Raw genomic sequence first — 25,423 nt, 5'->3', positions numbered from 1 at the left:
CCCGACTCAGACTGCAAGGAATCTGGGTGTGACCCTAGATAACAACCTGTCCTTCACTGCAAACATCGCTGCTACAACCCGTTGCTGCAGATACACGCTTTACAACATCAGGAAGATACGTCCCCAGCTGACACAGAAAGCGACGCAGGTTCTGGTCCAGGCTCTCGTCATCTCACGCCTAGACTACTGCAACTCCCTCCTGGCTGGTCTACCTGCATGTGCCATCCGACCTCTGCAGCTCATCCAGAATGCAGCGGCTCGTCTGGTCTTCAACCTTCCTAAATTCTCCCACACCACTCCGCTCCTCCGCTCCCTTCACTGGCTTCCGGTAACTGCTAGAATCCACTTCAAGACACTGGTACTTGCTTACCATGCTGCGAATGGATCTGGCCCTTCCTACATCCAGGACATGGTTAAACCGTACACCCCAGCGCGTGCACTACGCTCTGCATCAGCCAAACGACTCGTTGCGCCCTCGCTGCGAGGGGGACCCAAGTTCCCATCAGCAAAAACACGTGGGTTTGCTGTCCTGGCTCCAAGATGGTGGAATGAGCTCCCCATTGACATCAGGACGGCAGATAGCTTGCACATCTTCCGGCGCAAACTGAAAACTCATCTCTTTCGACTCCACTTCGAGCGTTAGAACTATTAACGAAGCACTTTTATACTAATAAAGGACTGGCTTACCTAAAGCCAGTTGAGTAGCACTTGAAATGTTTGGCTCTATGAAACCTGATGTACTTATATGATTCTGTTTTCTTCAAGGTTGTGTCTTCCTGGTCGAATGTACTTATTGTAAGTCGCTTTGGATAAAAGCGTCAGCCAAATGCAATGTAATGTAATGTAGAAGCATTATGATAAGACTTTAGACGAAAAAACATTTTTGTACTATTATTTTCTAATGCCTAAATGGTTTTAAAGCATATGGTCCGAATCAACACTCAACATCCAACAAGTTTCATTTAGTTGTGTTCATATCTGACTGCACAGTTGGACTATTGGTTCCTGCCCGGCAGCTTTGCCGTTCCTTTCTTTGCTCTTCCCTCCACAGCATACAAAAACACATTCATTTATAATGAGCGTTTAATCTGGTTTTAACGGTGCACATATACAATTGTATTTCTTTAATCCACATTTCACAGTAGCCTATTTAACTGTTCCATAGTTGCAATTGCTCTTTTCTCTGTTAAAACATGCCTGAAACAGATTACGTTGTAAGAGTCACTATTCCCTCCACCACACACAAATACACACAAACCCAATTTAAACTCCTCCACACAACCCCGAGCCAGCATTTTATCCTACTGCAATTTATATACTTCTAAACAGATCTGATACTCCAAACTATTCATAATTTAACCATGATATCAGTTTTACAACATGCTCCTGCTGGTGTAGCGATACATGAGATGTGTGCTTTTTGTTGACTACAGTACTCCAGTTATCACAGTGTTATCATCTTACTAAAAGTAGATGTTTTTGCAGACCCCTTCTTTTTTCCTCCACACGTCCGATGGCGTTTCCTGCCACTGCTCGCCCCATATTCATGTCAGCCAGTGTATCATATTGCCATTGGTCATGTCAAAACCAACTACACTGCTCGTGCTTTTGTTGTGTGTGACTCCATGCATCTGTGGTGGAATCAGCAGGAAGTTCAATTACACTGGCTCAGCTGCTTTATACAGACCGAGGGATGGTTTACTGAGAAGCATATACACACACCCAGTCCAGCTCACACATCCTTTGTGAGCCAAAAGTGTTTCATTAAAGCTCTGCTAGTGGAGCTGCTTGTTCTTGATCCCTTGACAAGACACAGGCCTCGTGTAGGAGAAGGAGATAGTGTCATGAATAGATTTGTGATAAAAGCTCAGTTCCAGGTCCCCTCTTGTTTAATATTGACTCGGCTTTTGATGGACAAGAGGACATTAGTAGCAGCTTTGAAAACAGGATATTAACCAACCAATCATTAGAAGATATGTCCTCTATTTAAATGTCAAGGTATGGTAAAGATTAGAGAATATTCATTTGAATCCTTATGTGAGCATTCATTATTATTAAAACCGTTCTGACTCCATCGAAATTATAAATTAGTTTTGTTATTACTTTGTTAATTATTTGCTGGATTTCCATTACATTTGGCAAGTGCAGCCTCTCAAAGCTGCTAACATTACTCTTGTTTATCTTTGAACTCAGCATTAACTAAAGTACTTAAGAGGCATTTGGCCCTTTAGTCTATAACTGTCTGTACTGCTGGACATTGATATGCTGCTTTAGCTTTGTGCTAAGTTTTACCTTGAGAGGAGTGTATGACTGGAATTGAATTGTGGTCATGGCCCTGACTGTCAGCCTTCAGCCTTCTGGGATGCTGGTGCTCAGAGTAATGAGCCTGCACTTGGGAGTTTAGTGGCAGAGTTTACTCCAGGACAGGCAGAGAACTTTAAAACCACAGTCTACACTTTTCTGCTCTGTTCATAACACTGCCACAAAACCACCTGCACATCATCTGCAGTTCTGATATTAAACATTTTGAGATCAGTTTGGAAAATGTTCTCAGCCCCTGGGAGAAAATATAAGGTCTTATTTTCCTTTTACCTGTGCAAGGCATAACCAGGGAACCCGATGATAGACTGTGGTGGATCATACTTTAGAAAATCAATCTTTAATAATTGACTACTCAAGTTGAAAACTACTCCGATCTAAAGGGTAAAATGATATCGTTTAATCACCTATATGAAAAGAGTTTCTTAGTTTAGAGTAATAAGATGATGTGTCATGCTGACTGTATAGAAAAGCTTTATTATTATGAGGTTAATATATTTAAAAAAGAACACAGCCATAACAATTAGATGTTTCTCACAGTAGAGGTCTAATTATTAATAATTGGGGTCTAATCAATAGCCATATGGATGTCTCAATTCCATTCTGGACCAGAAAGCCATGCCACATGTGCTAGTGTTGTGCACCGTCAAAAGTCAGTCATGTTTCATGTTATTCTTGTATTGTCTTTCACTTCCTGTTTGTTTTGTCACTTGATTGTCAAGTCTCATTTCAGGTTCCTTGACTTCCTTCCCTAGTGTGTTCTCCCACGCTCATCAGCCCAGCCCCGCCCCTGATTGTTTTCACCTGTGCCCAGTTATTTCCTGTTTATATGCCCCTGTTTCCCGTTGTTTGTTGTCAATTCGTCTTGTCCTCTCCTCATGCCAGAACTCTGCTCTTCAGCGTTTGCTTTGGATTCAAAGCCTATTTTTGCTCCTGAAACTTATGTTAAAGGTGGGGTTAGTACGTTTGAGAAACCTGCTCGAGATACACTTTTTGTTATATTCCATGGAATGTTCTTAACATCCCGATAGCAATGAATATCTTAAGTGCTTTGACAAAAAATCCATAAAAAAACGTCATCTCGGGAAGCCGTGGCGCTGTAAAAAGCACGACCAATCATTTTAGCTGTCCCGGCTAAAGTAACTGGATGGCCTACCTGCCTGTCAGCCTTCCATCTGTGCACAAACTTATCTCGTGCCCTCATTGGTCATGTGCATGTTCGTGTGTGTTGGAGGAACAGAGTTCCTCTGTAAGGAAGATTTTTTCCGGTTGTGTATTTTCAAATTACCTACCCCACCTTTAAGTTTAGTTCCTCCTCACGTTGTGAGCGATTTCCTTTTGTTACCTTTTGTGCAAATAAAGTATATCAATTATACTTTACCTCTGGCTCCCGGGTCGTGCATTTGAGTCCTTATCTTTGTGTATCCAAGTTCGTAGCCTGTATGAATGAACTTGTCTCTTGGATTAGACTTTTCCACTGCACACAGTTACATTTAACAACCTATGTTTATTAATGGTGGCATTACATGTAGTTCTGCTAGTACCAGGCTTTCAATATTTCACATAACGGGTCACCGATTGCATTAGAATGCATCAGAGCTGTAGGTAATGTGCTGTTTTAAAGGTCCCATGTCATGGCCATTTCTACTGATCATAATTCCATTGTTGAGGTCTACTGTACTAGAATAGATTTATATTGTGCAATTTTCCAAACTCACATTGGTTTCTCATATAGTATCTCTGTATAGTATGTGTATTCACTCTCTGTCCTAAACGGCTTGTTGGAGCTCCTGCCCCCCCTCCCTGTGAGCCCAGTGGTCGTATGCGAGACAGCGAGACACAGTGAAACCCAGCCCGAGCACACACACACACACACACCCACAGGTATTTTCTGTGTTAGAGTTTTACTCGCTACAGGGCGTACTTTGAGGGTTTGTGACTCTGCAGACCGTTTACATGCATACAAACCTTCATAACACATAAGGGGACCGGTAATAACCAGAAAAGCATGACATGGGACCTTTTATAAATTGGCTGTGTGTAATGTCTAAAATACAGACTCTCTGTAAAAGCCACTGTTCACATTAATCATCTTTTTCCAGATCACTGCACACCTTTTTAGGACAAATTTGTAATTCTCTGCATGTTCACCACCCCTAGTTATTTTTGGTGAATTTCATGTAGCTGTTAATTGCGCAGTGACAGCAGCGTAATGAGAATTGATGCAGAGTGAAGCAGTCATGAAATAGAGGAGCTCTACCAAACACTGAACAACAGAGACATTAAAGTGACTAAAGCGCCTGTACTGAAAGCACACTGAATATCAAGGACAAACATCCCAGAATCTGTAGCTGTGAAAATGTATACCACTGGTTTCAACACAATGGCATCTGTCACATAAACAACAGCTATAAACCTGTAAAATGATACTGATGTATTATTACTGTAGTACAATTTAATCTGGCTCACCCCTCCCTCAAAACTATCAAGGTAATGCATATCAATACACAGATTTCTGAAATGTGTATATATAATACACGCTGTAAAAGTGATCAATGATCAATTCTGGTACGAACGATGCCCAACAGAGTCAACATCCTCTCCTTTCCTTCACATCTGATGTTCTCTGCTAAGATGTTGTTGTTTCCTGAGTGTGCCGTTTGTTTTGCCTGGTTAAACCCTTGTTAGCACAGGATGATGGATAATGTGTCAACCCACACTGCAGATTCGGTGGTTTCAGGAAGAGAGAGTGTGTGCATGTTTGCGTGTGTGTGCATGTTTGCGTGTGCGTGCATGTGTGTCCGAAGAGGAAAGCGAGGCTGCTGGCTCCAGAAATATATCTATAGTGGCTTGTGGGACTTTATTTTGTACCCACACAGGCATATTTAATCTACTACTACACACACACCACACACACACACACACACACACACACCACACACACACACACACACACACACACACACACCACACACACACACACACACACACACACACACACACACACACACACACACACACACACACACCACACACACACACACACACACACACACACACACACACACACACACACACACACACACACACACCACACACACACACACACACACACCACACACACACACACACACACACACACACACACACACACACACACACACACACACACACACACACACACACACACACACACACACACACACACACACACACACACACACACACACACACACACACTGGCACAGGTTGTGACTTCCTTGTGTTAATGTAGTCCATATGAATAATTTATCTAGCTTTTCTGTTTTTGTACGTGGAAAGCAAAAAGAGTAATTCTTGTTTCCTGGGCTACTTGAAGAAAAAAAAATGTCATAACATCTGTGTAAGATCTTTACTGATGCCTGACTGAATCTTAACCCTTTTATGTTCCCAAAGGAGATTTTAAATGGTGCTTTAATACAAGTGACCTCCAACACTCCAGCGAACACCCGTTACGCAGGAAAGTTCCTGAGTGTTCACTAAATACTACATTACCCATGAGCCATTGAAGCGTGTGTTGATGTTTTTATTTGTTTATTGTGACATTCATAATGTTTTTATCCACTATGATGCGGTCAAGGTGCCACCTGACACTAAATTACCCTGTTTTTGTGATGATTATTAAAGAAAACGAAAAAAAATCAGTGGTTTTGATTGCCTAAAAAAACATCTGGATCTGAAAGTCAAACTTCCTGCAGAGTAAAAGGCAAATACATTGAAAAGTGTGTTAGTGATTATCTTAAACAGACTAATTTATTGTTAATCCTGGGTTATGTTTCTGTAATAATGTAATTTTTGGTTTGATATTTCGCAATGGTTGAAGTAATACTTTATTGTACAGCTTTGTAATTTAGTTTTTGTTTAACCCAGAGACAAAAAATTCATACAGGCATATATCAGCTAAAATAATTCAATTTGAATTCAATAGAGACGTGGAAAATGAATCACAAAAGCTCCTCAGGTTAAACCAAATATCTCCATATGCCTGGATCAGACTTTGATACTGTAAGTCCAAGGATTTTATATTATTTCTTGACAATAGCTCGCCTCTGGTTACGACTATCCTTTTGTGCTAAGCAGAGCTGTAAAACAGATTTGTATTTTCCTTTTTCTGTATTGCAATGAAATGAAAAATGCCTTGCAAAAAATCTCCAGCCTTGTGCTTTTTCAATTATTGTCATCACAACTTTAGCTATAGTTTTTATCAGAAAACACATTTTGACTTATTTGTGAACACTGACGTGAAGAACTTGTCACTGAATTGCATTGACATTTTCATTGACACAATATGTACTTTGGAGGGATTAACTAAAGCTTTTAAGTACATTACTGACTATTGCAGGTTATCCATTGTGTGGTTCTGTATGTACAATACATTTTTTAATAGAAATACACTTTCTCTTTAGTAAACATCAGTCAGTTTTGCATCAGTAGTGTGTAGTTTGATGGATGCAACAGGTAAAGCTAAACAGGGAGAGTCGAGTGAAGAGTAACCTATCAGTCAGATAACATTCACTAAGAAAATATCCCTGAATCTAAAGCTCTATCCTTCAGTGTAAACAAACCTTTTCAAAGAGGGCTAACCAGAAATGACCCAGCATTGAAGAGATATCACGTCCAGTGTACACACTCTCCCTCTTTGTCCCTTTGTTTTTGACAAACAGTGCAGGGAGCCAGAGGTTCAGTTGCCATGGATACCATTTTAGGTGTTTTGGGCTCTCCTGCTGGCTCTTTGCACTATGGTCTGATGGTCTGATGGGCTTCAGGGTCTGTTTGTCTGTGTGCATCATGTGTGTCTGTGTACTCGGCATATTGATGCTGTCTGCGAGCAGGAATACTAAAGCCACCTCTTCTGTCTCTAATCTGCTTTTCACCACTTCCTTTTCCCTTCTCTACAGTGTTGTATTTCTAATTCTCTCCTAACCCTACCTTGTTATTCTCTTCCTCCATTCACATCACACCCCCCACTTTTTCCTCCAGTCCTCCCCACTGATAGTCAGTCGAAGCAGGTCGGACTTGGACAGCCCATTTTGTCTCTGCAGCCCACTTGTAAGGCAGTGCTGTGTGCACACATCATGAAAGACTGATGGGACTATAAAACATAGACGATGAGGAGGAATCAGAGGGGAAAACAGAGGGGAAGAAGGAGCAATAGTAAAGGGAAAACCTTGGTGTAAAGGTCTAGAAATGATTTGTCTTTGATTATCTTGTGGATAAAATGACAGTGAAAAACAGTTACAGTAATACTCCTGCGTCACTTTACAGTGAGGAGAGACTGGCTGTCATCCTCAGACATGCTGTGATGACGTGTGCAATGAATTTACAACTCCTGTATTCAGTTAAAGGGATATTTCATATTTTAGAAAGTTGTGTTATTATTAATATTACCCAAAGTGAAATCAATTCATAGATATGTTTGTATGCAGCTGTATGCAGTTTATAAGGTATATTACTTGTTCTAAGCATATTTTTACTAGACACTTGATTGAAACAGTTTTTAAAGGAATCTGATTATCATATTACATGTAATATAAACATAAAATGTATGATTAAGAACCATAAAAAACTTTTTCATCAAAGAACTGTGACTAAAATATGTCCTGAGCCAGACATTTTACTTTAAAAAATCAGCTTGTCAGTGCTATCTGGTGGACAGTCGTGGAAACAGTTTCCAAAAAACACTATTAAATCAACTTTGGCATTTCTGTAGTGCAATTTCTTGTTTACTATTAGTGAACATATACCCCACTATTTCAACCTTGTTTCTTATAAATCACATTTCTGTATTTTATTTCTAAAAGCTAATATTGGTTGTTTTATCATCCTAGAATGAATCACTTTTAATAAACCACAAACTGTGTATGTCTTCCCATTGCAAATATATAAACAAAAGATCACATTGTTCATTAAAGTCTTGCTTGCTCTGCCCAGTAACAGAGGTGCACTTCACTTGACAGTGTTGTTAAGGTTGGCGTGTTATTTGATCAGCATGTTCATCTGGTGTACAACAGCAAATTCCACTTAATGAAATATTCACCAGTCAACATCAGCACTTTCTCCAGGATTCACTGAAGTACGCACCAGCACTCACATGCAGGGATATACACATGTGAACATACATGTGAGCTACTTCCCATTATATAAACATCCGTGACACAACAGACACAATCCTGATACTTAGAAACAAGGCACAACAAGCAAGAAGAGCATCAACACAAAAGATCCTTGAATCTATTCAAGTCTCCCTACGCACATTTCACACAGTTGAAAAGCCACTTGATTGTGAAGCACTTGAAGCCAAAGAAACGTCAGAACACCGGACACCTCCGGAGAGGAACATTATCATTTTCTCCTCGACACCCTACAGAGAATTAAATTATTCTCAGCTCAATACAAGTAGGTAAGAAGACAAGATGGAAATGGATAGATACGTATAAATAGATAGATGGATGGATAGTCAAAGTATATGACAGTCAAACATTTATCAAAGCAATGTTTGGCTGAGAGCCCAGTGACACCACGCATACAAACTAAACAAATGTAAGGAGAGCTCACCTTCATGGCGCATCCTTCTGTCGCTAGTCCACTCTGAAACACATGTGCTTTACTGGACTTGTCTGATGATAAAACAGAAAGAATGTGTGTGTGTGTGTGTGTGTGTGTGTGTGTGTGTGTGTGTGTGTGTGTGTGTGTGTGTGTGTGTGTGTGTGTGTGAGAGCTGTAAAATATGCCGCTTCCCCTGGAGTCACAAGGGAGGGGAGTGTGTCCCTCCGCAGCAAAAATGAATGTGTTGTAAATGCACGTGTGTGTGTGTGTGTGTGTGTGTGTGTGTGTGTGTGTGTGTGTGTGTGTGTGTGTGTGTGTGTGTGTGAGAGAGTGTGTGAGAGTGAAAGTGCAGCCCCTCCTGTTAAATGAATGAAAACTCTAACACAGAAGGACACACCTAAATCCTAACATGATGCTATCTTCCTCCATCCCTCCATATATCCTCACACTTTTCTATCATCTGGCATTCCTCTCTTCTCACTTCCTTCCTATCTGTCTCACTTTCCTCCTCTCCTCTCGCCTCACGTATCGAGTGTTCCTCCCCCCTCCCTCCATCTCCCCACCCTCTCCCTCTAATAGAAAGCTCACATTTCTCTGTTCTCCCATATAGACACCGAAAAGAGGGAGGCAAGGGGGAATAGTTAGATGGATGGTCCAGCTCACCTCTTTTTTTTACATTTTATCTCTCCATCCATTTGCCTGTCCTCTTACTATGCATGATGGTGAGCAGCTCAGCCCTTTTGCTCACTTAATTAATCCCCATGTGATTGAAATGTGAAAGAGAAATACATACACACATGGAAATGTCTTATTGCTGAAGAGGCACATTCATACTGTTATAAAAACACATATATTACATCTAAATCCTTACTCACTATTGTCTTTTGTTTTCTGTTTAGCACAATGGAGCAAGTTTGCAATAACTCACATACACATATAATACAGCAATAGTTCCTATTCCTATTTGCGGATAACACTGAAAGGTGTACAGAAAAGGTTGCTGATGAGTACATCTCAGAGTGGGTAAGCTCAGATATCATAAAATAATAATTCTTGGAGGTTACTTCACACGTCTTCTGTATGCACTGGCAGCACATTGAAATGCAGCTCCTGTTCACATGCAGCAGGGATAGTACATTTTAGTCATACTGCCCTGCAGCTGTGTACTGACACAGAACAGCCAACAGAGGGTGCTGTTACACTCACACATAAAGAGCTCATTACAATAAAGTTGGTATAAAGAAAAGAAGAAAAGAAAAGCATGGCATCCTTTCTGATAAATCTATTTCATTTTTGCCAGTCATGAAAATACAAATCTTGGTTGGGAAAACACATTATTTTAGATCTGAAACTATTCATTCATTTGCATTAACTGTGAACTCACTTGTGTAAATGCAAATTAAGCAGGTCATCCTAAATAATAGAAGGTAGAGGGTTTGTTTCCCATTGTTGGAGCTCTTATACACACATTGTCTTTTTCTTTTATGGTGCACCTTCTTGCAGCATACTACCTTCCAGCAATAAGATGACTTTACTGCATTGGCAATAAAAGCCCATGAACACACATTATTACTGTAATTTACACTTAACCTGACAGCCAACTTCCACAAATCACTTGCAAGGCAAGGCCACAGGGATGATGAGGATTGTTATGCTTGCTGAACTGCTCATCTACATGATGGGATATTCTTCTTGTTTTATCCAACAGTAGGTGACATGGATAAATAATCAATATAATCCTCTTTGATTATCCTAACTCTTATTCTAAATCCATGTAATCACTTTTCATAATTCATGATTCCTAAACATAAATCTAAGAAGTGTTCAATCCTGAAACATTAATCTCATTGATTTAATGTTTAATTTATATTGACATGTCTAGTTTAGAGCCTCAAAGGCATCTACAGAATATAAACTTCTCGTCAGATCAATAGGCGATCAGTTCTATGGCTGATTAGTTTCTCCCGGCTGTGACTGCCACAGAACTCAGAAATGTGTGTTTGTGTGTGTGTGTTTGTGTATGTGTGTGCGTGTGTGTGTGTATGTGTGTGTGTGCGTGTGTGTGTATGTGTGTGTGTGTGCGTGCGTGTGTGTGTGTTTGTCTTTGTGCTTCACATCAGAGGAGTTTTCCTCCCAGAGGGGATACGGGGTCATTACAGTAGCAAAGAACTGACTATAAATAAAGATACAACAAATAAAATACACTACACTTCTAAGCCAGGAGCTTCCATTATAGTCCCTACGAACAGAAATAAGAGGCTAATATTATGATGTTCTGGTATTTCCAAGTGTAGGATGTGTCAGTTTCTAGCAGGAAAAAAAGGGTGGTGTTTGTATATGTCACACCTGTGAATGATGCATCAGCACTCGTGTCCGCCATCATCTGTAGAATGTTTAATAATTGTATTGCAGTGAAGAACTGTGATTTTATGGCTATCACAACACATCATAAAGGGGGGCTTTGCTGTCTTAAAATGACAGTGTGTGTGTGTGTGTGTGTGTGTGTGTGTGTGTGTGTGTGTGTGTGTGTGTGTGTGTGTGTGTGTGTGTGTGTGTGTGTGTGTGTGTGTGTGTGTGTGTGTGTGTGTGTGTGTGTGATTAAACAACTGGGTCAGGTTATTTCTCAGCCTATATTCCAGTGTCAGCTGCAGCTCCTGTCCTGAGGTGGGTGGTGGGGGGCCGTCAGATGCTGTGCTTCATTAAAGGTGAAGCTGCTGCCTCCCTCTGGTCAGTGTCAGCTAACACCATTCAAATCAGGCAGCATGCTGGTGTGTTTTTCTTTTTCTACTCTTCAGCTTCCTGCTGTGCTTGGATGTTTTGATGCAATATTTCCCAACTCTTTGATCCTCTAACTCAGTGGTTCTCAAACTTTTTCTGTCAGGCCCCCCCTTTGGAGAAAAAAACAAGTCGGGCCCCCCCAACACAAATAGTCAGGCTCAGTGGCGGTGCCAGATATTTATTTTGGGGGTGCTGTGGGGTAGCTTGACGTTTCATAGAGGGTGCTCAAACATTTAGGGTTTCCCATTAATGTACCGGGCGCTACAGTGGAATTTTCTACTGCAACACTCCCACGCAAATACACAGTGTGACAGTTACAATGAAGGCTCGAGGCATATAGGTGTAAGCAGGGATAAAGTGCTATTTTTATAGGTGGTGTGTGGACCTCACATAGGGGGGTCCGGGGGCAAGCTCCCCCGGGAAGATTTATTTTTAAATATTGAAGTTAAAAGCATCAATCTGGTGTACTTTGAGAGCAAAATGAAGAGATCTATACATCTCTCAACATAAACAGAACTGTAAACAGATTTACTTTTTCTTTATGGATGTTTTACAAATCACCCTTTTAAACTTTATTCTTTTTTTACTGGCATATAGTATTTCATACCTATTTTTCATGTATTCTCTTATTTTTTTATAACTATAATGATAAACTTGTGCCATGGAAATAATTGTTTACATTAATGGTGACCAAAACGTTTGAGACCCACTGAGATAACTTAGACTAAAGTTAACTAAATACTCAGAGAGTCCTTTAGTTCACTGAGCCTCTCAGTCTGACAGGAGAGGACTCTCCTCCACTTTGTTGTTGAAAAATATCCGTTAGCGTAGCTCGCTAGCACCAGAAGCTAACAACTACGATCTCCGGTACTGGTGCGCTCTCTCTCTCTCGCTCGCGCACACAAAATGGCTCGTTCCACACACACGCAGAGCCGAGCTTTAGTGAAACACAGAGACCCAGACGTAATAGTACTGTATCATATTATTTTCGAAACCAATAATCTTTCAAATTATGATTTATTTTTATTTTTTATAAACTGTATATATATATTTTTTAATAACCATTTTTCCTTCTGGTCTCTCGCGCCCCCCCCCCCCTGTCATGCCTCTGCACCCCCCCACTTTGGGAACCACTGCTCTAACTCATGCTGTACAGCCCCAAAAGTGATTGCAATACATGTCAGATATAAGTGTTGAGGAATGTGTGTAAAATACTTACACCCAAACCAGTTTTTATTCATATTTCTCTTGGCACTATGTTTTCTATCTACCTTTCTAACTCTTTGAGTACTAAGAGTCATCAATATATCATCATTTCCATTTAATATTAAGACCAATGCTGAACATAGACTTTATAAAGGAAAAAGGGGCATTTTTTTCACAAAAGGATTTTGGGTTACCTTCAGTGTTTATTTAAACCTAAAATCATTCTGACAATGAAAAAGCCAGGGGGTTGCTCCAATTAAGATCAGATAAGGTATACGATATACCTCATTATGCTTGGGATAGTGCTACACACAAGCTGCATGTATAGGACTTACACAGATCCTGTCAGAAAGTGACAGCCTGGAAGAAGAGTTGCTCCAACAAACAACATCAGATGTTGATGTGATTTTGCCTCTTTTGAACAAGCAGAACATTTCTCTGCGCCAGACGGTGGTTTGTTACAGGAAACACACTGATGTCTTTCAAATCAGTTTAGTGCAGGATCTCAGGAGTGTGAAGACATGATTCAGACTTTAATTGGATTGATTGGACAGATGCACAAGTTGCAAAGTTGTCTAAAAATGTCTCACGCTTCATCTTTTTGTACAAGAACTATACCAAGATTGAAATAATGTCCAGCTTCCCAATAACTTTGGAAACATACTAGTGATCTTCTCATCAAACTCTCAGCATATTTCTCAAAAATATTGACCTATTGCTGTAAGACTATAACAGAGTGTAGTTAACCTATTACAGCTGAATAATTAGGACATCTTCTCAAAGGCTAATCAACATGAATTTGCTCCGCATTGTATGCAGTTGTCAGTTAGAATTAATATAACTAAGATGTTAAATCCACATGTTTGTTGTGGTTGTTTTTAATGTGCTAGAGTCTTGGGTATACTTAGGGATTTGTCTGTTTTCTGTGTTCTTTGAACCATCTATCACAATGGATATATTGTATTTTTACTGCATTTACAAGTAAAATACAAATAAATAACCTGAACCTGACCTGAATATTACATTACATTACATTGCATTTAGCTGACGCTTTTATCCAAAGCGACTTACAATAAGTACATTCGACCAGGAAGACACAACCTTGAAGAAAACAGAATCATATAAGTACATCAGGTTTCATAGAGCCAAACATTTCAAGTGCTACTCAACTGGCTATAGATAAGCAAGTCCTTTATTAGTATATAAGTGCTCTGTTAGCAGTTCTTTGTTAGTAATTCTATCGCTCGAGGTGGAGTCGAAAGAGATGAGTTTTCAGTCTGCGCCGGAAGATGTGCAGGCTTTCTGCTGTCCTGATGTCAATGGGGAGCTCATTCCACCATTTTGGAGCCAGGATAGCAAACCCACGTGTTTTTGCTGATGGGAACTTGGGTCCCCCTCGCAGCGAGGGTGCAGCGAGTCGTTTGGCTGATGCAGAGCGTAGTGCACGCGCTGGGGTATACAGTTTAACCATGTCCTGGATGTAGGAAGGGCCAGATCCATTCGCAGCATGGTATGCAAGTACCAGTGTCTTGAAGTGGATTCTAGCAGTTACCGGAAGCCAGTGAAGGGAGCGGAGGAGCGGAGTGGTGTGGGAAAATTTAGGAAGGTTGAAGACCAGACGAGCCGCTGCATTCTGGATGAGCTGCAGAGGTCGGATGGCACATGCAGGTAGACCAGCCAGGAGGGAGTTGCAGTAGTCTAGGCGTGAGATGACGAGATTCTGGACCAGAACCTGCGTCGCTTTCTGAGTCAGCTGGGGACGCATCCTCCTGATGTTGTAAAGCGTGTATCTGCAGCAGCGGGTTGTAGCAGCTATGTTTGCAGTGAAGGACAGGTTGTTATCTAGGGTCACACCCAGATTCCTTGCAGTCTGAGTCGGGGAAACAACTGAGGTGCCGATGTTGATTGTCAGGTCAAGAGTGGGACAATCTTTTCCCGGAAGAAAAAGCAGCTCAGTCTTGTCAAGGTTGAGCTTGAGGTGATGAGCAGACATCCACTGAGAGATGTCAGCTAGACAAGCAGAGATGCGTGCGACGACCTGGGTTATGCAGGTTATCTTTCTTCTTGGCTTGCTCTATAATGATATCAAATGCAATACCAACAACAACTCAACAGCAACAACGCAAACTACGACAACAACTCACACATTGTGCATTGTTTAGAGCGGTCATAAAGTGTTGAAGCACTCAAGTTTGAAACTGTTTCAACCTGTCAGAATCGAGACGAGGCAGTGCATTGAATCGCGTGAATGGACCGTGAACCAGTCAAGTGATTCATTCTGGAAATGAAGCAGTTGCTGCTTCGGACGTCACATGTCACGTGATTTGAAGCAGTTGCTGCTTCGGACGTCATATGTCACGTGATTTGAAGCAAGCTTCGAAGCACTGCTTCTATGGAATAGGAAGTCCAGGGTTGAAGCTCCGTTCGAAGCTTCAGTGTCAAACTGCCATCACTAGGAGGAGCAGCGTTTGCAGGCCGAGGAGGCGGACCCGGACCCACGAGGAGTCGACAGAACCTGGGTCGTGCTAGAGGCAGACCAACGCATTACAACAGGACAAAACAGCTTCCGGATAAGTGGCATCACGACATGGTTGACAACGGCTTCACTGGCCCCGCTGGAGGTGGCGGAGGAGGCGGCGTTGAAACCGGGTGGCTGACTGGTTGTCCCGAAGCCGAGACTGTAAAGACACTGTGCTTCCTGGGGAGAGGGGGAAGGAAATGTGACGAAGGTAACTTTGTCACTATGGACTGACGGCTTCAGGCCGGGTAATATTGCACTTTATTAGCGTGATTGCACAGTACAGTTGACATTACATATTTGCACATAATTTATACTAATTATTGAGGTAGTATTTTTTAACTGATTAAACCGTATTTATTGGAATGTTGTCTGGCAGGTGCTGGTCGGGTCCTCGGCTCCGCCTGAAAAGATAGGGGAGTTTGCGAGAGCGCCGAGAGAAGTTATGCTGGTGTAAGGATGACAGCGGTTGAGAGTAATCAGGGTGCAAATAATGTTGTCTGTGGCTGATGATTGTGTGCACCTGGTGTCCTGTGTTGTCTCCTTCCCCCTCACCTGTGTCTTGTTGTGCTGATTAGAGTGTGTGTATTTAGGCTCTGTTTCCCTGTCTGTTGAGGAGGCTGGTAGTGTGGGTGAGATCCTTGTGGCTGCTGACTGTGTTCAGGGGAACAGCAATTGAGGCTGTGAATCATGTGCTTATGATTTTAATAAATGCCCACACCGGGTTGTATGTTTGGACGTTCTGCCTCTGCCTCCTTGCTTGGTCGGGCCGCTCAATTGTCAGCTTCACACAACACATTCCTACAAATCAACATACTAGAGAAGGTTTGGAGTACAAAATTAGATGATGAAAATGTCCTATTCTCCTCTCCTTCTTTATTAAACCTGTAGAGATTAAACCACACCAATTAAAACCCCTCTGACATTTCGATGACATATCAATTTCATAAATCACTGAGCACCCTGCGATCACACTCACACAACGCTTTTGCAACTAAAATAACTTGTCTTTGAGCCTAATGAGTTTCAGCTAATTGCCTAATTAGTTCACCTCATGAAGAAGAACGAGTAAAGCTTCCAGTGGATTCTTGCCATTAATCTGTCTCGGCCTATACAACCATGGTCTCGACATGTGGTTGTGTGCCGACAAATTGTGAGACTAAAAAGAAAGAGAATAAACCAGTCAATTACATTACGAGAAACAAAAATAGATTTAAAACATTTGGGAGACTGAAAAACCAGCATACTTAAAAGACTAGGATCCTGGAGAAATATTCAATTAGAAAAAATCATGATGGACTAAGTGTTTACGTAGTATGTATGGCACATAACTGCACAGACACACTAAAGCGTTGTAATAGGACACCGCTCCCTCTACTGTTCTTAAGGTCTAAATATAACAACTGAACATTATACATTAATTTAAAGCCTACACTGATCTCCCATAAAGCCTCTGTGTGTGACGTGAAGGCAAATGACAATACATGAATGACAATATATTACAACTAATGCTAAACATTGATAAACACTTACAAATGTTCTTAAATCTGCATTTTATTCAATGCAACATAAAGGGGGAAAAGTGTTACCACAACATTTCCAATTAGCTCCACCTCCACCAGACAATACAATGCTGTTTACATATTAATGCATCATGGTGTGACAGTATATAACACAACATAACAACATAGTAATACTCCTCAAAGGGCTATTGTACCTGATTGGACATTTTACTTTTAATATGTAAGTGCATTTTGTTGATAATAAGTCAATACTTTCAGTTAAGAACAAATTTGAAAGCGGGAATTGTTTATACAGAATATCCTGTCACGATCTGTCTGTGTTTTGTTTTGTCTTGTCTTTTTCTGTCTTTGGTTTCCTGTTTTATTTTGAAAAGTGTTCACCCCTGTCTTGCCTGTTGCTTTCTGTCTGTGTTCCCTCCTGTCTGATTACCCGATTGTGTTCACCTGTTGCCCCTGTGTTTTCTCCTCCCTCCTCAACTGTCTCTTGTTTCTTTGATTAATCTTGTGTGTATTTAAGTTCTGGTTTTTCTGTCTGTCATTGTTAGTTCCTTGTTTGTCTTTGACTGTGTCATGGGGTAGTGTTCTGTTTTTTTGACATTTTGGCCTTGGAATAAAGGTATTTTTCTTTGAAACCTGCTTTTGGGTCCTGCCTGCTTCACTCAACCCTGACATTTAGTGATGGTGAGATGAAGCCTTATGAAGCTTTGAAGCTTTCCAGCCGATTGGTTCGCAAAAGGGTTCATCTCATGAGGCTTCATCATGGGCTTCATTTGAACACAAACCCCCCTGTTGGTCAAAGTGTGTAAAACAGGCAGATTGGACATCTCAACAGTGTGCTCTATCTCATACCGAGTTCCCATTGAGTAAAGCCTTAGAATACATCTAAACAACGAACATAAAATCATATTTTCATGTTAACAATATTGTATTTATTCCAGTTTAATTATTGTGATTGAAAAGCCTAAGGAGGCTGGTAAACATTGCAAAGAGGGATTTGTATTCCTTAATCCTATTCATAAACTTAACCATGTTGTCGCCTGAGAAAGGCTAAACCATATCAAAGAATACATTTATTAACTACATTATCTAATTTAGCTGTAGCTTTTATAAACAACAACAAATACTTATTGTTCAGTCGTTGAACCAGGGACCCTGCGGTCATGAGTCAACTGCTTTCCAGCTGAGCCACAGCACACACGCTGAATCTCCTTGAAAACACTGTAAGATATGTATTCCTGTATTTATTTGTTCATGTTTTTATTCCTACCTTTATTTATGCTTGTATCTATTTATACTTATGACATGTTCCGACCTCTATATAAGTGAGGGTCTGAGCTCTCTTGATTCCATCGTGTCACCAGCGGCCCCGGGTACAGGAGGGGTAATATGATTCTTAGTATACATCCATGGGTAATATCAGCGCTGTGGTTCAACGGTTCAACCGATCTGAATCGCTTCGTGAAGCAGTCACGTGGTATCGACAGGCAGCGAGGCTTCGTTTGTCATCGATGACGTCACTGGCCCAAAACGATACAAGCCTCGATACATGCTTCACAAAAAGCTTCGGGGATTACTCGACACACGCTCCGAAGCCTTGGCGCAATACGTAACATCACGACCTGACATATCCTTTCATTGTGGGCTTGTTACTTCTACTATTTGTAAAACCGTTTTTCAATGTGCCATATGTCCCTTTTGCACAAACACTTCTACACTGCAGATGGATATGACAGTTCATCACTCCTGCTGTAGCTGAAGTGACAACCTCAAGCTGACTGAAAAAGCAATAAGGGAGGTTAGAGCGTTGATACCTGTCATCAATGTTGGTGATTTGGTTTAGCAAGTGACAGCCAGTGAATCCTGATTTTAAAATGTCTGAACAGCTGCAGCATCACACATTTGTAGCAGTAAACAGAAGGAGGGAGAGAAACTTTAATTAAAGCCAGAAGCCTGGGCACAATGCTGCAATGCTGCCAAGCTGTCAGACAAGGAGCCAAAACCCCCAAGCATCAATTTAATTGGAACCTAGTATTGAACACTTTACATAAATCAATCCATTTAGATTTTGTTTTGCTATGCCACCTGCAACATATTCCTCTCACAAAATGTATAAGTACATTACTTTGTACTTTCGGCAAAAGGATCCAAAAGTCCTTTATTTATGAGCTGGGCAAACTTAAATCAGCCCCTGCAGGAAATAAAGAGTGTCCTCTCTGCTTTTACTGGCTGTCTTCCATGTATCACACAGAGAGAGAACATCCTGTCTAATGGATAAGGGAAAACACCTTTAATTAACCAATCACACTGACAGTGATGTGTTTTTCCATGTCGAAGAAGAGGAAACGATAACACTGGAACGTCTTATTGAAAGATCAAAGCTACCTAACGGCGTTGTAAGGAAGCGTTTTAATGCCTATAAGTGGGAGTGTTGCGAGACAGTTACATAAAGCTTAAGGTGAGTGCTTCCCCCAGCTGAATAGCTGTCAGATAAACTCACCAATTAAAAGTGACAGGAATACAAAAATGAAAACATGTCCGTCTTAAGCTGAAAAAGCAGGTGTGTGCAGCTTTGAAAGTGGAGACAAAGTCTTGGTCTTTGCTGAATAACAGAGATGGACCGAGATTTGCAGCATTAAAGCAGCTACTTTATGGAGTAACCATGCTTAATCAAAGGGAACTGTAGCTTTGAAAGGTAACAATGGGATGTGCTTTAAGATCATCTACAGTAGGGGACAGGTGTTCAACTCTCCAAAAACTCATCACTGTGTTTGTTCAATGCCTGAATATATGATATAAAAATCTAGAGTTTAGAGGAGCATGTGTCCACTGCAAATCTGTATGTAGTTTATAGTTTGTGAACCACAGCATCGTGTTAGTATCTCTGGGTAAAACGGGCTATCAAGGGCAGAGTTGCAAATCAATCGGAAATACTATTTTATGGAAATATGGGAGGTTTTTATGATGGGGTTTTTCCACAGAGGTGAGATGACCTTGATTTTGAATTTAATTGGCTGGTTAAGCCAAAAGACATAATCTTCAGGGGTTATTTGATCCATACTGCATAACATTTTTTAAACATTTGAGAAATCAAAAAATATGTTGATACTGCGATTACTTGTGGTGTAGCCCTACGGAAAGTTCTGTGATGGCTAACCAACTTTTTTTGTGTTAATTAAAAAAGTTCCAAGTTAATTACTTATTTTCCAAATCAAAACTGTATTCTTTGTCTCTGTGATTGTCTATTTTATACCAAATAGATTAAAAAGATCATTTATGTTTGCCAGTTTTGCTTTCATTCCATAGTTAACAACAAGCGCCGGGATAAATCTAATCAAAAGGCTATGTGTTGAAATATTCACATCATATATTTAAAACTAAAAAAGGCAAACATTGGCTGATTCTTTTGCAGTTTCCAGTTTGAGTCAAATAAAAAACGATGCTTAACTCCCTTCATCAGTCTTCATCATCATGATTGATAGTCTCCCAAAAATGTGATAAAATGAAATGACCTTCTTAGACGACTTTATTTCAAGGAGAGAGAGCCTGATTGGCCTCCAGTTCGGACCAACATTCCCACACACCTGGGTCTATACATCAAGACAGCCACCATGACATTTAAAATGCCTTATGACGGCTGCTGCCATCCGAAGAGCATACAGTGAACACGCTTTGGATCGATTTCCCTCATTGCAATGTGCACTTGAAAACCAAGCTGGTGAATTACAAGCTCATTATTGACTACAAAGTACAGAACAATGCTAACATTACATTAAAGTATACATACAGCCATTAAGCGAGGACTCCTGAAGGCATATATCTACTTAGATGCACTTAACATAGTTTTAGAAAAGCAACCGCAGTAACAATACTGCGCATTAGATTAAATCAATCAGTCAGCATAGGTTCATGTAACAGGAAGGTCCAATAACTATCAGCATGTCTCAACAGAAGGCCGGCACACAACTGAGTATTCACTGTCAACTTGATATCATTTTCTGTTAGGTACGTTTGTAGTGGCTACAGTCAGATGTTGTATTTAAATCTTATATTTCTTACATTGTCACATTTTGATGAAGCCTTTCTGACTGAGCGATCTAAGAACACTGTTTCTGATTTTCATCACATTTCTCTTATAATTGTCAATCTTCTACTGGGGACAACCCACCGTTACACACCGCAAAGGGGCATTAAGTAACGCCAATGCTTGAACTGATTGGTGTATCCATGTTTGACTGAAGCAAACCTTGCTATTATAGTAAATATTTATTATATAATGTATAACTTTCACCTGCAGATTGGATGCCGTTTTGGACCCAAAGTGGTTGTTAGTAATACCAAAAAGCCTCTCAGAATTAACTAATCAGTTATATTCTGGATTGTAAAACCTTGTATTCTCAGAAATGGATCCAGCTGTATTTTTCTTGCCACTCTTAAATATAACAGTTATATTCATCATAAAAGCTGATTGAAACAATTCACTTTAAATATTTAATGTTTAGAAAACCCTGGTTGTCTTTAAAAAGAGAGTCTTTTTACATTTCAGAGAAAAATAAGGCTTTAAGAGGCAATCAGTTTAGACTTCAAGAGATACAAACATTCAAATGACAAGTGTTCGTCTTTTTGTGGCCCTTAACTTCAGGATTTCTTGGGACTCTGATTTTGAAGTTGATGCTGAACTTGTGACTTAAATCACGCTGCTTCAACTGCGGTACTCAATGTGCCTGAAGCACTTTTTTTTATTTGTATTATCTCGTCCTCTTCCAAACTCCCCATTTATCCTCTTTGACAGCTGGGTAACTCTTGCACTGACGTTATACAGTATGTACTGTTTGTGTAGACTGTATCTTTTGCTACACAATAAGTAGGTTTTTTGTGTGTTTAAAAAATAATCATATGATGCAAACACACACTTTGACTTGAGTGATGATAATTTCACAGCTTTAATGAAGAATACAAATCATTTCAGTTTGTTAACTAACTGCACAGAGATCGTAGGGTTTGAATGTGTGCTAATTTATGCTGAATATTGCTGTGTGTGAGTGTTTAGGTCTGCAGAAAGGCGACAGGCTGATTCATCGTCCCTGGTTATGCAGACAGGAAGCAGCTCTCTGGACATGGCACTGTGCCTCTCCAACATCAAATATTCAACACACACCTTTTCCATTCCTTCCCCCGACGCTAAATGTCTACACCTACTGTAAGAGCCCTGTGTAGCATTCTGATACTGTTTTGAGTGCAAGATCCTTACAATGCTTTGTAACATAATAGATTGTTGTTATTGAAAGAAAAGGAATAAAACGCAGTGTTCCAGGTGTTTGGTGAAAAACAGCTTGTCCCTCCAGCAACAACAGGAGGTCTCCCACAACATCAAACATTTAGAAACGGCATGCCTCATTGAGAAGGATATAAAACAAAGGTTCAATTCAAAATTATATGAAATAAAGAGTAACCTCAAATCCTAAGGAAGCTAGAACCAGAAAATACTTGAACATTTTGGATTATAGATATTTGCTGGCTTACTGACCAAACCTAATTTTCTAGCACTTGCAAACCACACTTGGCCCACTTTCTCCATACCAACATTACCGTTATCAGTTTCAATTTCCTCTCAAATATCACATTTAGTGCCTACACCCATTCTTCCTTTCTTTTTTTTATCCAATCATTTAAAATGTAATGTTTGCAATTCCTTTTAAACCCCAGTGAACAAGCCTATATTTACATTCACAAATAAATATTTTTAGAGTTTAAGTGGAGAAAAATGCATGAATGTGACATTTTTCTACTTAAACAACTGATACAAAACTTTTTCACTTCATATTTTATTTGAACGACTCAGTGTCGTTTTAGCTCCCTCATTTTTTCCTAACATTTCAGCTTTCCACCATCTGTTTCTCAGTCCCCCGCTCCAGTCCGCAGAACTTACGTGTTCTAGTTTGTCCTTCCTGCGGAGCCAGACTCCGGCCGAATATTCCTTCTGCTGCACGGCCGTTATCAGGGAACGAGCTGGCATCCCCATCATGCCCAGACCGGCCATCGTCCTGCGACTAGTTTTAGTCAAATCAATCAATTAACTTGTTGATCTCCCGTCAACAGCTGATGACAACTCTTCCTCTTTGTGATGCATCTCATACATTTAGCTTGACTGCACCTTCCCCTGTGAATGGTGAAACAAAATCCCATTTGTCTGATGGGTCCAACTTTCTTCCAGATAAATAATCTGCAAGCTTTCAAAGGGTTTGAAGCTTTACATTTGTTAAATGCATCTCCACATAGCTTTCATAGTCATTGTTCATAAGGTGGAAGCATCCCTGTATTTACCACTACTGACAAATGTCCACAGGCTGTAAGAAATCCTCTTCCAATGTTCCTCCAGAGAGCATGACTTCACCTTCGCATGATAAGAAGATGTTTGCAGAGGCTTGATGGGTTCGCAGAGCACAGACCAGCTCTCAGCAGACCAGGGACTCCGCGACTCTGATCAGGGCTTCCACTGATTCAGGCTTCCCCGCTGAGGGAGTGTGAGTGGGGAGGAAGAGGAGGAGGAGAGAGACGAAGGGAGGGGTATGGAAACAGAGAGGAAGAGAGGGGATGGAGAGGGTTTGATTGAAGCTGATGGTGTATCAACGCAGAAGGAAAGACCCCATTTGTATTTGATTACTTCTTTTGAGATGTTACTTTACTTTCTTATGTTCATGAAAATAAATCTTTATTTTACTTAATCATTTTGTTGCACATTCTTGAATTCACTTCTATTCATTTTTGTTGTTGTTATCTTTTGTTTTCTTTCATTCCAAAATGAATCAACAAAACCCAATTTTTGATCCTGATTCCTATTAAAAAATGACATAAGTGGAACAAGCCGCCCGCCAACTGAGTCATTGGATCCATTCTTGCATCTCTCTCAAAAAGAAATTCTCACTCTCTATTTTTCTCATTCTTTCTCCTCCTTTCAGCCCTGCCACTCCTCCTGCTTTCAAACTGTATCACTCTTGTCCTCCTTCTATATGTAGCCAAATTATCCTTCTTTCAAAGTTGCTGCTTTCTTCCTGTTTTTTTCTTCCCACCACTCCCAACTGCACAGTCTTTTCCTTTTGCTTATTCGGTTGCTCTTTCCTTTGACCCTGTGGACAGTGTGCTATCCCTGACAGCACATATTCATCTCTGACTACACACACACACACACACACACACACACACACACACACACACACACACACACACACACACACACACACACACACACACACACACACACACACACACACACACACACACACACACACACACACACACACACACACACACACACACACCACACACACACACACACACACACACACACAGTCATACACACACGCAGTCATACACACACAGTCATACCTTGGCACATCTCAGCAGAGTGGTGCAGTGAGGCTGCAGTTCCTCCCTATCCTTACCTTAGCTTGCCAGGGAAGCAACAGAGCCTAAAAACTTGAATTGGCGTATAACCGGAATCTGTGCAAAGCCATACATAATGTACACACACACACACACACACACACACACACACACACACACACACACACACACACACACACACCACACACACTCACACACACACACACACACACACACACACACACACACACACACACACACACACACACACACACACACACACACACACACACACACACACATACAACACACACACGCACTAAACATTGGAATCATTATTGGAAAACAGCCAGCGCATCTTAACTCAAACTAGGAATTGAAATAATGCATTATTATTGCCTGCCTTGACTCTTACAGCAATAAAATATACTGCGACTATTATATGAAATTATATTAACCAATATATGCAGTAAGAGGAAAATTCAACACATTTCACCAGCCATGTTGAATAAAATCACATCACATTTACGTTATTTTCCTGAGTACAAAAACATTGGGTCATTTTCCGTAAACATTTGAATATCCTAATTCTTCTTATTAAAAAAGAGACTATACTGAACCATCAGCTGCATATTTACTTGCAGATATGTCTGCAGAGCAACTGGATACTCAAGGGTTTTTGTTTGCATATTTTGCTTGTTTTTGTTTTTTTATGTACATAAAACTTAATATATTATGGTATTTTTTCAGTCATGTAATACAGAGATTTGAGACTCCTCCTATCGGATGAAGGGGGCCTGAACTGCAAATGACCCCACAGTTAACATGCAGTCTGAAAATAATTAGTGTATAAAAGATCAATTTCCCAACAGTCAATAACACGTGACCTTTTATTCTATCATCTCAACGGTCTGGAAAAATCTCTCTTGGAGGAGATAAATATTATCTAGCTTTACTCATTTGTCTGTTCAATGGGACTAATAATCAATATTTTAATTAATGCAGTGCTCCTCCTTTCTTGTTGTATGTCATGTTTGGGTGGCACCGTGGCACCGTATTTTGTCTCAACAATGCTGAGTCATGCACTTTCAAACAGTCCTTTAACAAAGTCCAA

General features: G+C 40.5%; 1 protein-coding gene across 3 annotated transcripts in view; it reads right to left on the bottom strand.

Moving 5' to 3' along the window:
- Positions 1-22,948, bottom strand: part of LOC117560726 (inactive phospholipase D5-like) — a 72,754-nt gene extending 49,806 nt beyond the window's left edge. Inside the window, exons 1-2 of one of the 3 annotated variants that reach the window (XM_034237677.1) lie at positions 9,302-9,349; positions 8,914-8,946 (exon numbers count right to left, since the gene is read on the bottom strand). In XM_034237677.1, the coding sequence (XP_034093568.1) occupies positions 8,914-8,919 (6 nt within the window). In that variant the 5' untranslated portion in view covers positions 8,920-8,946; positions 9,302-9,349. Of the gene's footprint in view, positions 1-8,913; positions 9,067-9,301; positions 9,350-22,855 lie in introns of those variants that run through there. The other 2 variants (XM_034237674.1, XM_034237676.1) reach the window with 2 other exon arrangements.
- Between the last annotated feature and the right edge of the window lie 2,475 nt (positions 22,949-25,423).

Source organism: Gymnodraco acuticeps, unplaced genomic scaffold, assembly GCF_902827175.1.
Source record: "Gymnodraco acuticeps unplaced genomic scaffold, fGymAcu1.1, whole genome shotgun sequence".
Classification (NCBI taxonomy): domain Eukaryota; kingdom Metazoa; phylum Chordata; class Actinopteri; order Perciformes; family Bathydraconidae; genus Gymnodraco; species Gymnodraco acuticeps.
This window is presented reverse-complemented; position numbering and strand designations above follow the sequence as displayed.